General features: G+C 39.7%; 1 protein-coding gene across 2 annotated transcripts in view; it reads left to right on the forward strand.

Annotated features, from left to right (window-relative positions):
- The window catches only part of LOC132822749 (uridine-cytidine kinase-like 1), a 142,574-nt gene that overhangs the window by 50,050 nt on the left and 74,307 nt on the right, over nucleotides 1–18,217 (forward strand). For both annotated transcript variants that reach the window (XM_060836050.1, XM_060836049.1), the window contains exon 2: nucleotides 13,442–13,629. In XM_060836050.1, coding sequence (XP_060692033.1) covers nucleotides 13,442–13,629 — 188 coding nt within the window. The remainder of the gene's footprint in view (nucleotides 1–13,441; nucleotides 13,630–18,217) is intronic.

Raw genomic sequence — 18,217 nt, forward strand, 5'->3', positions numbered from 1 at the left:
GCCTTAGCGTGAGATAAAACAATGAATTTAAAAACCCAGTATTCAGTTTAGAGCAACGTAGCATAAGCAATCCTGTTGCAATTAGTATGAGCTCTTTCCCTGTTTATTCTGGTGCCGGGATATCTGGATGCTGGTCCCTGGGGTCGGATAGCAGGTAAGCATTACTTTCATTTCTTTGGTGCATTTTGATGTATTTTTGGGATGCAGCTGTACTCTATGGCTCTTCTTAAGTTGCCAAGTTTTTTTTTGTTGCTCGTTTACCATTTTAATTGGAAATAAACAGGGGAATGAAAAATCAAATAATCAAATGAATATTTTGAATTTCTACAGGGATTTTTATGGTCATTGAGTTTCAGAGCATTATAGTTGAAAGTATTTTTCAGTGAGGCAATGGGAGAGGGAACAGAACGGGGCATTGCCAGCTTGTAGACTGTGTAAATTTGATTCTGACTAGCGAACAAGCTTCTGCATGTTGTTGACCCAGTTACATTTGAGGGACAGATAAAATGGAGAATGAAACAATGTCTTATTTAGGAGGTGTGTATTGTCAAGTATTTATTGATTATAATAAAGTAGAAAAATCATATCCTGTCCAAGGAACAGGGCAACAACAATTTATTTTTGAAATACGAGCTGGTGGATATCTTGATATAACAGGGTGCTGTAGGGCAGCTACTAAAATTCAGTTTCTTTATTTTGCTTTCCTTGGTGATGGAAAATCTCCCAAGAGCCACTTTTTTTTTTCTCCAGTAAATGTTAGAAGTACGGAAGCCAATGTTTGTCAGTCCTTGTGAAGAGCTCTGTCCTCTTGCTGCTGATTCCAGTCCCTTCCCAGCTACCTCTCAGTCTGAACCAGAATACTGTACTTGCAACCTCATCATCCTATTCAACCCCAAACTGAGTTGCCAAACTTGCCTATTACAAAACCTACCTCTACCTTTATGTAATCCATCATCTCTGGTTTCTCCACCCATCTGCTTCCAGCACATCTCATCCATGCTTCCATCACCTCCGGACTTGATTATTTCAATGTTCTCTTAGCCAGCCTTCCAACCTCTACCTTCTATAAACATGAGCTCACCCAAAACTCTGCTGCTCGTATTCTATCCTGTGCCATTCTTCTTTCTGACCTGCATTGTCTCTTGATCCCTCAACCAATCGCTGGATTTTAATACATTTGTCATTAATAAATGTGGCATTTTTTTGAGGCATGTGTCAAAAAATACATTATGAGCCACAGATCATTTTTTCATTGTGCTTAATAAATTGCACCCTATGTCAGTGGCAATTTATAATCTTAATTGAATCATTTAGTGAACTGACTTAAGGTCACAGTTTACCAGAATTGAGAACTTTATTGTAGTTGCTACAATTATATACTTATTAATTTCTTTGTAAGTTATGTTTTAGGTAATTAATTTTTAATCTGCTGAGATGCTATAGACAACACAAAGATATGAATCAAAATATCACATTCATTGGCAAAGCAACAATACTTAATGCTAATATCAATGAAAGCCGGCTCTCAAGTTCTTATGATCTCTGATAGAAATCTATTTCCTAACATTAATTTAATTCTGGCACCAAGTCAAGAGGCTTTCCAGGCATTCAGCAATAGTGATATTAGTAAGCAGGTTGAACAGCCAATCACACTGAAGTATTATAATCAAAAGCAATCCCCTATACCAGACAACATTCTGGTAAACCTTTTCTGTATCCTCTCCAAAGCATCCACGTCTTTCTGGAAGTGTGGTCACCATTGCATACAGTTCTGGTTCCTGTAAGTGAAGGCAGTTTTCGTATGGAAGGACAAAATGTGTCAGCATTGGCTTGGAGAGCCCGAAGGGCCTGTTCCTGTGATGTATTGTTCTTTGTTTTTTAACAGCAAATCAGGAAGTAGAATATTATAATGATCCTTTTTATTTTTCATTTACCAAGAGCAGAATAAACAATTCAGATTTGCACATCGAATTAAGGGAGAAACTTCTATATAAACAATCTCTTTTTAACAATTTGTATTATTTTTAAAAACTATAGTTTTTATCTGGATGTAATAGTTTAGCTTGTGTACATAATTATGTTATCATTTCATTGAGTCATAGAGGTCTGCAGCAAAGAAAAAGGCCATTTGGTCCATTGAGTCTGTACTGGTCAAATAAAGCACCTAACTAATTCAATTTTCTAGCACTTGGCCCATAACCTTGTAAGCTTTGGCATTGCAAGTGCCCGTCTCAGTACTTGTTAAAATGTTATGAGGGTTTCTAACTCTACCCCCACTTACAGGCAGTGAGTTCCAGTTTCGCATGACCCTCCAAGTGAAAGAAATTGTTTCTTACACTCCCTCCAAATCTCCCACCTCTTACCTTAAATCTAAATCCCCTAGTAATTGATCTCTCCACCAAGGAAATAGGTTTCTTCAGTTCTACCCTGTATATGCCACTCATAGATAAATGTCAATCGTTTTCCCCAGAGTAGTCTCTTCTGTTCCAAAGAAAACAATTCCAGTCTATCCAACCTCTCTTCATAACTAAAACTCTCCAATCCAGGCAAATTTCTGGTCAATCTACTCTGCACCAGCTCAAGTGGGATTACATCCTTGCTCGAATATGGATTCCAGAATTGCAAATGTTGCTGTAACTGCATATTAGCTGTGGTCTGAACAGTGTTTTATACAATTCCAGCATCATCTCAATGCTGTTAACCTTTATGACCGAGTTAATAAAGGCAAGTTTCCCACATGCTGCCTTAACCACTTTTTATCTGTCTTACTATCTTAAGGTACTGATGGACATCAATTGCAAGGCCTCTCTGATCCTTGGTGTTTCCCAGGATGCTACTGTTGATTTATTACCATACATATTAATGTAAAAGTCAAACCTTTTAGACAATTTAAGATTAAATTTATGGGGTCAACTATTACATGGATGCTACTTTTGAGGGGCTGAGATTCATACTACAGTCCAAATTACCATATCATTAACAGAAAGCCCAATTGATTCCCAAACAAATAAAGAAAAAAATGAATTATGGTAATTGCTGGATAAAGACCATAGAAACAAAAATGAATTAGTAAACTTTTAGTTATATGTACATAAATGAAGTAGAAATGTAATACGACTTTAAATCACAATTACATGGTACATCTTGAATTAAACATGTCAAATACAAAAGTTCATTAAAATCCTGCAAAATCACACTGTTCAGCATCTTCAGCACTGAAAAGAGCTTCATAATCACCAGGATGAATCATCACATTGATCCTCTTCAACTTTCCTGTTCATAGTTCGAGGTAGCACATCTGCTGCTGCTGCTTCATCTATGTCATCCCATAGATAATTGTCCTCTGTACTGTGCAATGCATTTGAAATTCCACATTTCTTGAACGATTTGTGAATAGTGTCAGCTTTTATTTCCTTACACGAATCAACAATCCATTCACAGATCAGTGGCAGTGGTGGAGCCTGGACCTTCCTCCCTTTTGTGTATGTTTTTTCTCCATCATGCATCCAGTTATTCCACTTCATTCTCATCATTTCCTTAAATGGCTTATTGATACTAGCATCCATTGGTTGCAAAACACTTGTAAGTCTGCTGGGAATTACAACTAATTGAGTGTATTGTGATCAGATGTTATCAACAACATTCTTTACCAGATGTGATCTAAACTGGTCCCAGACAAGCAAACTCTTTTCCTTGCGTACTCCACTAGGTTGTAAATTTCAAACTTCTTTTATCATTTTCTACATCCACTTTCATCCATCCAGCTTTTTGGATGCTTATGGATGACAGTTCCTTTTGGAAATTTCTCCTTTACCAAAGTTTTTTCTCTTTAAAAGCAATCATTGGTTTTAACTTGGTACAAACAGCCATACAAAGAGCTAAACTAAACCTGCTTTTCTTATGGCCACCTGTTCTCCCTGATACCTTTTCTTTCCCCCCCCCCCCCCCCTTTTTGGTTCACAACTAGATTCTCCAGCATGTGAAGAGTAATAGGCATTTCGTCCATGTTTTCAATACACGATAACTTGTAGCCTTCCTTCTGCTGATTTATGATTACAAACTGTTGAAACTGTAATATCCTCTCGTTCAGCAGGCAGCTTTTCGGCAATCTTTGTTCTCTGCCAAAGTACTAAGTCATGCCTCCTCATGAACCTTCTGCATCGTCTAGCACTTGTCTTAAAATCTGAAATTCCACCCTCCTTTTGATGTGTTTCATGAGTGGGGATTGGAATGGTTTCACGATTAACACATTTTTTCATTTAGACGATTTTCAAGCACCCATTCAGCAACTTTTTTCTCCAATTGTGGCCATTTGTTGGATTTACCTCTGGCACACTTTTTTGTCATAGGTTTGTCTGAAGTTGGTTTGATATCTTTCTCCAGTCTCTCTCCCGTTTTTCCAAAACACACAATTCTCTTTGCTGCTTCATAGTCATTTGTCTTCTGTGCAACTTCAATAACTTTCAGCTTAAATGCTGCTGTATTTTTTTTCTGGAGGGAATTTTAACACAAAATGAAAAAAAACTTCAATTAGGTGTATGACTGTATTCCATGAAGCTGGTTGTCATCTGACTCTGATCTTTTGTGCCAAATTAGTGTGTATTGTACGTCAAATTACATAATCACACAAACAATTCAATTCCTCATTGTAACATTTATGTACAGGATAGTACCTTGACTCATAAATGTTGATCTGTTGTCTGTGAAAAACTAGGGTTGACTTTTGCACAAGATATGTGGAAAATTCCAGATTTTTGGCCAAAAATAGGGGGTCGACTTTTACTCGAGTATATACGGTATTCCTTGCCTTGTTTGTCCTGGGAGAAAGTGAGGACTGCAGATGCTGGAGATCAGAGCTGAAAATGTGTTGCTGGAAAAACGCAGCAGGTCAGGCAGCATCCAAGGAGCATGTTTGTCCTGTCCAAGTATGTCATCTCACACTTAACTGGATAGAATTCTAATTGCCATTGATCTGACCAGCCCTTTTATATCCTCCTGTAATCTAATGCTATCTTTATTACTTACCACTGCATCAACTTTTATATCATTTGCAAACGTAGCTGATCAACCTTCCTCCATTAAAGTTTTAAATCTTTTATATACTACAAATAGCAAATGCACCAACCATGAGCCCTGCAGAATCCCACCGGATACAGGCTTCAAATTACAAAAAACTCTCCTTGACCCTCACCCTCTGCTTCCTGCCACTAAGCCAATCCTGGACCCATTTAGCCAAATTTAATTAGATCCCATAGGTTTTTACTTTCACAATCCATCTCCTGTCCAGGATCCTATCAAAAGCTTTAGCAGAAGTCCAAGTAGACAATGTCAAATGCATTGCCCTCACCTATACACCTAACTCCTGTCTTCAAAAAAAATTCAATCAAGTTGGTCAGACATGACCTGCCCTAAACAATTGACTGTTCTTGATTTAATTCCTGCCTCTCCAAGTGCAGATTAATTCTGTCCCTCAGAATTGTTTCCAATAGTTTCCACACCACTGAGGTTAAACATCAGTTTACTTGCCTTTTAGAGTAAGGAAATTATGCTTTTCTTACTGTAAAGAATAGTACACCATTAAAAAATATAGCTATACCTCATTCAATAACAACTTTTTAAGGGTTTTTACAGTGGGAATGTTGGCAAGGCAAAAAAAAATTCTCATTGATTCATTGTTTTGTAATTGATTGCAGTCACTAAGGACCTTGACAACGTCCCCTTTGGAGAAGCATAAAATTACTGACAGCAATTTTTGATTTCCACATTTAACTGCAGATGTGCAGACTCCAGAATTTGTTGTCATTTTTAAGAGAATTAATGCATGTCACCATGACTGCTGACAGTTTTATCATTGTATTGTAGTAAATGTAACCCTTAACAGGTATATTATGCAGCAGTTAGGAAATGAGAAAGGGGCTGGAACCCAAGCAGGTAATGTAAGGAAGGATCATAAAGAGATTGTACAGTATTTGTGATATTTTGCTTGAGCTTTCAGGTGTTAAGATACAGAAAGATATTGAAACTTTGGCAATGATCTAACATGCTCTATATTTACTGTTCATTCTTTTAAACATGGTTCCATGTTTTGGGACATTGTTGGTTGTCAGCTTCAGGGAAACCTTTGTGAAAAGGTTTGACAGCTGAGAAATAAGTGATTGACGTGAGACCTGTACGTTATTGTCACTCAGTGCACTGTTTATGTCCTCTTGCTGCAGTGGTGCTGAGATTCTAAATGTGTTCAAAAAACAGTTTTTGTTTGTTAGAATGGTCTTGTATCATATCAGACATGAATCTAGGGCACAACATGTACAATAATAATTGATGTGGTATTACAATAAAGAACAAATGCATTCAAATTCACGTACTTGAACCTGCAATGTGTTAACAGAGGAAGTATAGTGTAGGTGGTGGTGCTCCAAACAACATGATAAGAAATCGCTTCAAGTTAATTTAGTAAGGTTGAAGAAAATATTGTGCTTTTTAAAGCAAATCTTTCCCAATAGTGAATATTGCTGTTATTATAAAAATATATATGCATTAAAACCACTGTCAGTTCTTTGACATTTCATCCCATTGTACTCTGTTGTCTGACTTCAGAAGCCTCTTAAAAATGGTGGTAGTATTAAATATTTATGGACATCTTCAAGGTTGCTAGCAAATCTGAAAATCTTGACCATTGTCTGCTCAAGTTCCAGAGCAACATTTGAATATACAAATTTCTGCCTCCTATGGAAAGAGTACTACTAATTGAATCTAATTGATACCTAGTAATAAAAGCATATTGAGACCATGTATATTTGGTAAATCGTGGTGGAAGTCAAATTTCCTCTTCTGCTAATTTTCATGTTCTGCTTAACTTATTTGTGCTCTATTCCTATGCATTTTTTTGTAACTCTGTGTTCAATTTCATGCATGCTCCAAATTATACTCTGAATTTTTGCTTTCTAGTGGAGAGCACGGATTTGGGAAAAATCCTTGCACCACCAGCCTAGCTTAGGAGAAAATTCTTCAATTCAAAGTTTTTGGTTCTGGACTGACATTTGTCAAAGGGAGTTTTGCCCACAACTTTCAGAAAGAGACAGCCACAGTGGTTTATAGGTGCAAGAACATGCTGTGTTCAAGGCCAGACTTCACAATCCAGGAATTTGTCCCAACTGTAAACAAAACAATAGAACAAAGCAACTGTTCAGCTCTCACTCTTCGCACACCTTCATTTTCCACACAATCTCCTAGTATCCTGCAGATGAAATAAAATAAAGTTCTATTTGTTGAATTCACTAATGTTTAAAAAAAACTGATTTTTAAGAAGAGAACTATTTGGTACATTTAATTTCCTTAAACAACTTAATCCTTTATAAATCAAGCATTTGAAGTCATAGCCCATATCAACAACCTTAAAACAATTTGAAGTTGTCAATTAAACTTTGAAATTACAGTACCTCACAATTAGCATAATAGTTTATGAAATCAGTCAATCAGCACAAATCCTCTAATAATAACTCTCCGGCTTATGTCACCAGACAGAATGAAATAATTTTAATTTTAAGTGGATTTTTTTTTTAAATTCAAAGGACATGAGGTTTAATGCATTGGAAACTGAAAAGTTCCAAGGGAATCCTTTGACAGCTTGACCATTCTAATGGGCTTATCCATTTTCTTTTGTAAGATGTCTACCTTTTAACAATTCCAAAATACACCTTCCCTCTCCCGAAAGCATCCCTGAATCTCTCTCCATTTGTACTCACGATAATGCTAAATCTCCTGAAAAGTATAAAGCCCACAACTCGGGTTTTTTGAGTAGTCCACCAGTGAAAGTTGAATTTGATTGAAGGTAGCTGCACTTTTATATGTCTAGTTATTTCTCATAGAATAATTGAGTCCTACAGCACAGATACAAGCCCTTTGGCCCAAACTGGTCCGTTCCAACCAAAATGTCCATCAACCCGAATGCCTTTTTCCCTGCACTTGGTCCATGTTCTTCTAAATATTTGTTTTCCATATATTTGTCCAAATGCTTTTTAAATGTTGTTAATGTACCTGCCTCAACCACTTCCGCTAGCAGCTCATTACACATGCAGGTAAAAAGTACCTATTGTACTCCATGCTACTTTCTCCCCACCCCCACCCTCCTCTACCTTATCTCTCCACGCTTCAGGCTCTCTGCCTTTATTCCTGATGAAGGGCTTTTGCCCGAAACGTCAATTTTGCTGCTCCTCGGATGCTGCCTGAACTGCTGTGCTCTTCCAGCACCACTAATCTACAATCCAGTACACATGCATTCTACCCTCTGTGTAAAAAAACAAAGTTACTCCTTAGTTTTTTTTTATTCTTTCCCCTCTAACCTTATACTGATGTCCTTGATTCTCCAACCCAGGGAAAAAGACTTCGTGCATTCACCCTATCCATGCTTCTCATGATCTTATACACTTCTACAAGATTCCCCCTCAGTCTCCTACACTCTGAAGAATGAAATCCTAGCTTGTTTCACTTCTTCCGATAACTCAGACCATTTGAGTCCTGGCAACATTCTTGTAAATTTCTTCTGCACACTTTCCAGTTTAATAATGTCCTCCTATAGCAAGATGACCAAAACTGAACACAAATACTCAAGTGTGGCCTAACCAACATACTGTACAACTGCAACATAACTTCCCAACACCTACACTCAATGTCCTGACTGATGAAGGCCAGTGTGCCAAACGCTGCCTATACTGCCCTGTTCACCTGTGACTCCTGTGAAGCATCTGCACAGATGTGTGTACTCCAGTGAAAATCATTGGTAGAATTTCTGAAATTGAGGTTCTAACCTCACTTTGGTTAGGCCAGAGATATTTGCTGCCAATGTAAAACAAAAGATGTGTGCCCCGTTTTCAATCCCCTTTACAAAAAAACAAATTTTTCCATTGTCATCATGTGAGAACAAAACTTTGATTTTCAAGTAAAATAGCCTCATTGTGTGATGCAAACCTCCAATCTGTATTGTAAAAGCAGTTATAAGCAACCTATGGGCTTTGAGGCTTTCCTTATTCCTGTAGCTAGTGGCTTATGAGGCAAACAAAGTTTGTGTTTGTATCCGTTTCTAAAGCTATTATTTTCCTGAAACAGGTCACTAGTTACTGCTGTTAAGAGGTTTCACTCTATATCAAGCATGGCTGACCAGAACTCTTGTATTTACCACCCTGCATATGCATACTGAAGGATTTACAGGTTCACCATAAAAGCCGTACAGTGCAGAAAGTAGCCATTTGGCCCATTCTGCATTGACTCTCTAAGAGCCTCCTACTGAGAGCCACAACTCTGAGGTGGGGAATTCCAGGCATTCATGACCCACGGAGAAGAAATTCGTTTGCATCTTCTTTTTAAATGATTATCCACTTATTCTGTCCACTAAATCAAGATTCCCCTACTAAAGGAAACATCTGAACACTTACCCTGTCAAGCCCCTTCAGAATCTTACATGTTTCAATAAGACCACCCCTCATTCTTATGAATTGCAAATAAATGCCCAACATGATCAGCTGTTCATGATAAGATAGCCACTTCATGCCATGAGCCAAGTGAATCTCCTTTTGAACTGCCTCTAATACCAGTATAGCATGATACTATATCGTATAGCTGATGTAGATAACTCTTTTCAAACATGTTAGGACACATCTCTGGAGCAGGTTGGACTTGAACATGGACCTTCTGGCCCAAAGGTATTATTACCACTGTGACCCAAGAGCTCACAAGTTTTGGTAACATTCATTCTTAAATACCAAAATTCTTAAAGCTGGCTGTTACCTGATTTACTAACCTCAAATCGGAATGCTCAGGAATAGAAACTGAGCATTTATAGGCTGTTGTGGTGTGGACAGCCTGGATATAGTGGACAGCCATTGAAATGGTTGTTTGGATAACTTCTGTTTTTATCATTGAGCTTTTTTATACGATTCTGAGCAATTTGCAGCATTGCCTCAGTAATTCACAATTCAATTGTCTTAATTTTGTTTTTTTTATATAAAAGTGGCATATTAATTTAAAGGACAAGATCTGCAACAAATTTAACATGTCCTTTGCCTTTAAGTGTGTAGAGTTCAACAAATATCAGAGGAGTTGCAGCCTGGGGCAAATGATCAGGTCTTAAATTTACAGAATAGTGGGGCTGGTTTGAGGGGCTGAATGGCCTACTCCTCTTTGTCTTTAATGTTCCAAGTGATAAAAAGAAAATACTGTATCATAGAGCAATAAAATATAATTGGGTTCTGAGGGGCTTAATCTCAGCAATATTTCTAATGGCCAGAAATCTGTATGTCAGACTTGCAGCTGTGTGCCTCTAGTGGATGAGATTCCCAAAGACTCTTGTTGCTCTTAATAACTCTACCTGAGAATCATATTTGTGTCTGTGAGTATGCTTTACCAGAGGCACCAGGGATCAGAGGTGTTCGCCTGAAATATTCATTGCTACTTAATGTTTATGGCAAATAAATCCAAGTTATTGATTCTCCGAATGAAAGGAAAAAAGCACGATTTCTCTAGATTGAATTATTGCAGCTGTTGAATTTGGTTGTGCTTTTGTTGTTGTGCGGCTTGCTTTAGACAAGATAGTTAACATAACAATTCTGCCTTGAAAAGTACCTGGTGTCGATTGATAAACAGCTGTAGAATGCACTCAGAATACAGTTTGTGTGTGAATTCAACATTGCTGTTTCATTTTCTAATCCAACTATGTTTATCATTCTGATTGCTGCAATCTATTTTTACATCTCAAATTTTTTATTCCAAAAATATACTTTATTCATTCAAAATATTTTTATTTATATTCATAACACCATGAGCAGTTCAGTTCTGTACAATCTTTGCATAGGAAACAAACAAACATTGACTTTCTTGACAGTTCCAACAAATGAACTCAAGGCATTCCTTACTTGTGAAACATTATTATTTATGTATTTGAGGCACCAGGAGGGTGTGTGTTTTGTATTTTGCCTGAAAGACTTTAGACTGTCTTCTTTACCCACTGTGCTTTGGCAGCAGCTGCCCAAGATTTAATGCATCCCTCAGCACATAGTCCTGGACCTTGGAATGTGTCAATCTGCAATACTCGATCGAGGTTAACTCCTTACTCTGGAACACCAGCAAGTTTCGGGCAGACAAAAGAATGTCTTTCACCAAGTTGATGGCCCTCAAGGTGCACTTGATGTTTGTCTTACTTTGTATCTCTAGGACCGCATCATTGAGCACAGCATCCTGCATTATGGAGCTGCTCAGGACAAATCTTGATAAAAACCATTGCATCTTTCTCCAGATTTCCTTTGCAAAGGCACATTCCAGCAGGAGATGTGCGACCATCTCCAACCCCTCCGCAGCTGCTTCAAGGGCAGTGGGCTGTAGCACAGACTGACCAGGCAATGTGAAGCATCTCACAGGTTATTCTCACCACCAGCCAAACAATATCTTGGTGCTCGTTGGAAAGTTCTGGTGATGAGGTATTCTGCCAAATGATTTTGTTAGTCTGCTCAGGGAACAACCCAACAGGATCCTTTCTCATGCAAAGACTCAAGGACACTACATGCTGACCATTTCCTGATGGTCAAAAGTGCTTTTCTTTGCAAATGTCTCCGTGAAGGACAAATGATATGGAATGGCCCAACTACTTGGAGTATTCCACAGCAACAAGGTCAGTCTCATCCTTCATAACACCGGGGACAGATAGAACCTTGATACATACTGACACTTGGTGTTTGCGTACTGAGAGCCTATGCACAGCTTGATGCAGCTGCGCACAAAGGGGGCTGTCAGGATGAGGGAGGCATTGGGCACGTTCTCCATGGGAAAATGGTTCATTTTCTATGATTAGAAAATGGAGGCTGCTTATTTCAGACCGGCTGCAGTTAGAACTTCTACCCTTGACAGGGGAGAGTGCCCTGCCACACAGAACTGCCAGGCGAACTAGTTACCTGGCAGTTCTGGCACCAACAACATTAACAGAAAGATGACCATTCTGCCCACTGCTGGGAATACCTCAAGTCCCACAATAAAAAGTGGCAGGAGACCAGCTGCCGGCAGGTCTGGGGTAGTCTTCATATGACCAGGAAGTGGGGTAAGAGGAGTGTGGGAGTGGATTACAAAAGCCAGAAAGGGTGCTGATGTTTTTAGGTGGAGGATGTAAGGGATGTTCTCCCATCTCTCCTCTGCAGGTTAACCTGCTATGCGTCCTCTACTCCATTCCCAACCACTGCTTGCCAGCCTTAAGTTGCTTAGAAAAAAAAGCTGCAGATGCTGGAATACAAAATACAGGCAGGAGGCTGGAAGAACACAGCAAGCCAGACAGCATGAGGTTACACCCAAAACATCGACTTCTCCACCTCCTGATGCTGCCTGGCTTGCACCTTCCTTTCTGCCTGTCGGGCCTAAAAGTTGCTGCTTGGCACTGACCTAGTGATATTATTGCTAAATTATTAATCAACAGACTTGGGGACACAAGTTTGAATCCTGTCATGGAAGATGAAGGAATTTAGATTGAATAGAAATCTGGAATTAACCATGAAATAGTGATTAATTGTCAGCAAAACCTGTCTGGTTCACTAATGTGAACAGTTGTCCTTACCTGGTCTGCCTACATGTGACTTCAGATCCACAGCAGTGGGGTTGACTCTTAACTGCCCTAAATATGGGCAAAACATACTGGTCCATCCAGTAATGCCTGTATCCTGTGAATGACTTAAAACAAAAAGTTAAAGGCCTCAACTAAGGAATGAGTAGATGGACCTTAGGCTCTTCCAACTGTCCTCAAAAATTGCTGCAAAGTTTAGTGACGGGAAGAACACTGACAGAATATTATAAGCCATCACCTGCAAACCTATTGGTAGGGGCTGTAAAATTTTGCTTTGATTTTGATTAAGACTGGATCATCCACACATGATGCTTTTTTTCCAGACTCTGGAACTAAAGGTTTGTCAGTAATCTCAATTATTTTGATTTTATTTACACTTCTTTACAGTTTTATTCCTTCACCTCCTATACACTGGGCGATAACCTACAGTAAACAGTTGTAAGTGTAATCTACCTTTTATTTCAATCTCTATATTCTGTTCCTGACCTCCTTGTGCTACCATGGCAAGCATCTTAAACAATATTAAGATGAATGCCCCTAAGCTGAGCCAGAGTTCAATCTAACAAAATCATGAAATTTACCGCATAGCAAATCGCATTTTCACCAGCGATGCATTCTAGAAACTCAGCTCTTGGTCTCACCTGCCTGGGGAAAATTCACCCCAAGTTGTTTAAATGGCAGAAGCAATTTGACATTGAGGTTTGATGAACAAGTTGGAGTACTAAAGGACAGATGAACTTCAATAAACCCACTAGCCATTTGATGTTTCTGGATTTGGAGAGGAAAGAATGTATTTGTATTAACTATGGGAATAGCTATCACAATGCTGTTCCTTTTTTTTCGTAGCAGTGAAAATGCACTGGACAGATTATTACCCTCTGTAAACCCTTCGTTGTCATCACGAAAGCGAACAACTAGCCAGTGCAAATCTGAACCACCACTTTTAAGAACAAGCACACGAACAATTTACACTGCAGGGCGACCTCCTTGGTACAACGAACATGGAACACAGTGCAAAGAAGCATTTGTCATTGGTAAGGAATGCACAATTACAGAATTGTGATATCAATCTTTCAAAATTTCTGGTTGAAAACCTTTTTGCAAATATTGCCATTTATTCTATTAAGACTAAACTTCATAATTGGTTCTTATGCTTTTGTCCCATATAGTAATTGTCAGCTTTAGACTTACAAAGAACTGCAGTTATGGACAGAAATTGCTGCAGAACCTCAGCAGGTCTGGCAGGACTATTCTAAAGAAGGGTCACTGGACCCAAAACATTGATTCTGCAGATGTTACCAGACCTGCTGAGTCTCTCCAGCAAGTTTCTGTTCTTGCTTTTGTGTACTGCAGTTCTGGGGCAGTTCTCACAGCCTCCTCTTTTATTTGATGCATAAATCACTTCAGAAGTAATTTCAAAATGTGCTTTGGATGTCACCATTGAGCATACTTATTTTACTGCAGTTTCATTTTTAAACTGGAGAATCAGGATGGTTCAGTTTCCTGTTGGCCACTCGCAGCATGTGAGCCTACACTGCGAAACCTAAAGAAATAGGAGAATTATGCCATAACGTCCCTTGAGCCTGCCCTGCATTCAGTAGGATTATACACGTTTTCTATCCCATCTCAAAGGCCTCACTGATACTAAAGCCTTTTTCATTTGGAACATCAGTTACATTTAAGACAAGTTTGGAAGCAGGTGGCGTCTAAGTGGGCTCAAAGGTATTGGGGTAGGTACCCTTGTGCCTTCCCACCTTTGCCCCAATTAATTTTGGGCAAGAAGCTTCATGAACAGCCTTCGCGCCTCCAACATTAATTGAGGCCTTTAGGTGTGCAATGCCCATTTTAAGGACCTGATCCTGTCACTCCTTGCATTCAGCCAGTGGCATGTAGAGCAATCACCACATGGCCAGTTGTCTTTGTTGGATTTCCTGCAGGTTCAGGGTTGGAGGTCAAAGGTTAAAAATACTCCATTCTAGATTGGGGGTAATGGGAAGGATAGTGCCTGCTGAGAGCCAACCTTTTCCTTCTAATGACCACTCTTACCTCCTTAATTTCCTTCCCATATAACACCTGTCCTGTTCTCACCCGCCAATCCTGAAATTCAAATGGATGCTTTGCCAGGAGCTGCTAGTATTCACATGAAACTGGCTACAGGTGTGAACCACTGACCTCTTAATTGACCAGCAGCTCTCAGGGAGTATCTGTTTAGCCTAAGGATTCCTTGACCCTGGGGAGAGCCTCAAAATCATAGAATCCCTACAGTGTGGAAACAGGCCCTTCAGCCCAACAAGTCCACTCTGACCCTCCGAGGAGTAATCCACCCAGGCTCATTCCCCTATCCTATTGTCCTATATTTACCCCTGAATAATACACCTAGCCAACATGTCCCTGAACACTATGGGCAATGTAGCTTGGCCAATTCACCTAACCTGCACCTCTTTGTATTGTGAGAGATAACTAGAGCACCCGGAGAAACCCATGCAGACATGAAGAGAATGTGTAAACTCCACACAGACAGTTGCCGGAGTCTGAAATCAGTCCCTTGTGCTATGAGGAGGCAATGCTAACCACTGAGCCACCATGCTACCCCTGACACAGACCATTTAAATTGTTGATAAACACTTAACACCATGGTGCATCCCCAAAAAGAGATGCAAGTCTGGCTTTCCAACCAACAGGCAAGATCCCAATCACCTTGGTTTTATGCTGCCCATTGTATGGGATGGGTTAACTGGTAGGTCAAAATGACAAGGAATATTGAATATCACTAATATTCACGAGTAATGTCATGATACAACTATCAAATCTTTCCAAAAGAACATGCTAGGAATAATGCTTGTCTCATAATGAGCTCCAAGACACCAAGTTTCTTTAAAATAAAATTATTCACCTACTTTCCTAATCAACCTGGTCAGAGATGTTATGAAATGTTTCTTGAGCAGGTGGGACTTGAACCCAGGCCCTTTAGCCCAGGTGTAAAGACACTACCACCATGCCACAAGAGCACACTAAAGCAGGGGTCAGTTGTTTTCTGAGTATTTTTTTCTACAATACTGCCTCCAAGGCACAAAGCTATTCCAGCACCAAACACTTCCACCAGACATCAATTTAAATCATTTATTGCAGCTCATTTGTAGTTTGCTTAATTTGGAAAATAGACAGATGGTAAATTATAGCACTTTAAAGCAGGAATTTGCCATCTTAAAAGCAATGAATGATTGCTCTAGCCTTAATTTGATCCAAGATCAAACAAATAGTGTTCATAACCACAGAGTAACCCATCTGGTTCACTCAATGTTCATTAGGCAAGGAAACCTGCCAGGCTTTTTTACTGTCTGGCTGAAATGTGACTCCAAACTGCAGCCAAGTAACTGCTGAAATGGCCTAACAAGCCACTACATTGTATTAAACCTCTGCAGAAAAATCAAAGAAATAAAACTAGAAGACCACTCGGCAATGACCTAGGCATAAGACACAACATGCTGCCCTGTCAGCTTGGCAAAGTCCTCTCTACTAACATCTGGCACTAGTGCCAACAGCGGGAGAGCTAGTGCATACTTTAACCCAGCAACAGCCTGCCAATGTCCCAGACACCATTGTTGTCATCATCATCATCATCATTGGGTATGTCTTGTCCCAACTGTGAGGCAGATCAACCAACAGTGGTGGCCTTGACCCTGGGGATTTATGGCTGTTGGAGGTCAATCATCTCAGTTCTAGGGCTTCATTGCAGATCCTAGTTTTCATGTATTGTGGGGTCACTGGCAAGGTCAGGATTCATTGCCCATCAGTAATCGTCCAGTGGGCAGTTAAGAGTTAACCACGTACAGTGTTGGTAAGAATAGCAGTTTCAATGCCTAAAGGGCACTATGCCCCAGAATATTAACCTAGGCCTCTGGATTACATATCCAGTGAAATTACCACTTTGCCACCATCTCCCCTTGCTTCATGTGTCCTTGATTGTGTTCCCTCCATCGTGAGGTCAGAAATTTGATGATTGTACCACGTTCTGCACAATTTGAAACATTGCAGATTCTGAAGCAATCAGTGTCCTTATGCAGCAAGAATTGAACAACATACAGGCTTGGACTGATAAGTGGCAAGTAGAGTTTGTGTCACATAAGTACCAGGCAATGACCATCTCCAACAAAAGAGACTCTAACTATTATCCCATGACATTCCCAGCATTAACACACTGAATCTCAAGTCCCGACAATAATGTGACAGGAAGGTATAGAAAAATCAGTAAGGGTGAGCAAGTGTAGACATTCATAAAAGGGAATAAGTCGTCCTCGTCAATAAGCAGGTGGTAGAATAGTAATAATGCCTCTGGATTAGTAATCCAGAACACCTCATGTTCTGATTCGACCATGGCAGCTTAACTGATTTTCATGTGTCTCCAGATCCATAGCAATGTATACTGTTGGGAAGGAGTTGCTTTGCCAGGTCTCAGCATTGAGTCCAGATCCCATGAAGCCTGATTGCTTTTTTAAAAAATTCTCTTGAGCTTTGGCAAATCAAGCATCTGTTACCCATCTCTAACATACTTGACTTGAGTGGCTTGCTAAGACCATTTCAGAGGATTGAGTCAACCACATTGCTGTAGTCTGTAGTCACAAATAGGCCAGATCAGATAAGAATAGCAGATTTCCTTCCCTAAATGACATTAGTAACTGAGGTAGATTATTTACAATAGTTGGTGATAATTACATGGTCTCTATGAGGATTGTTTCAGATCCAGATTTTTGTTTTTCTTTGCCATGCTGGGATTTGAATCCATGTCCCCAGAGCATTACTCTGTGACCTCTGGATTACAAGTCCAGTGATATTTCTGCTACTCCATCACCTCCCACTGAATGCTGAACTGTCTCAGTCACCTCCAGAGGTCCCCAGTGCTTTGGATGCTGGCCTTCAGTTAATTCAATTCTCTCCACATGATATCAAGAAATGGCTGAAGGCACTCGATACAACAAAGGTCACGGGCTCTGACAACACACTGGCAATAGAGCTAAAGACTTGAGCCACTATCATGGCCAAGGTGTTCCAGTACAGCACAACACTTGTATCTATCCAGTGATGTGGAAAATTGTTTGCCAGGTATGCCCTATAGATAAAAAGCAGGACCATCCCAACCCACCCAATTACCATGCCATCAGCCTTCTTTTCTTCAGTAAAGTTATGGAAGTAGTCATCAACAGTGTTACTAAGCAGCACTTGCTTATCAATAAGCTTCTCATTGACACTTAGTTTGCCTTCCACTGGGACCATTCTGCTCCTGATCTCCTCATAGCCTCGTTTCAAATTATGACACATCTAGATAGTAGTAACAGGATAGGTCAGAATCAGTTTGGATTTATGAAGGGGAAATCATGCTTGACTAATCTTCTGGAATTTGTTTGAGGATGTAACTCTGAAGATGGACGAGGGAGATCCAGTAGATGTAGTGTACTTGGACTTTCAGAAAGCCTTTGGTAAAGTCCCACATAGGAGGTTAGTGAGCAAACTTAGAGCACATGGTATTGGGGGCAAAGTACTAACTTGGATTGAAAGTTGGTTGGCTGACAGGAAACAAAGAGTAGTGATAAACGGCTCCATTTCAGAATGGCAACAGTGACCAGT

The sequence above is a fragment of the Hemiscyllium ocellatum genome, chromosome 15, assembly GCF_020745735.1.
Source record: "Hemiscyllium ocellatum isolate sHemOce1 chromosome 15, sHemOce1.pat.X.cur, whole genome shotgun sequence".
Classification (NCBI taxonomy): Eukaryota; Metazoa; Chordata; class Chondrichthyes; order Orectolobiformes; family Hemiscylliidae; genus Hemiscyllium; species Hemiscyllium ocellatum.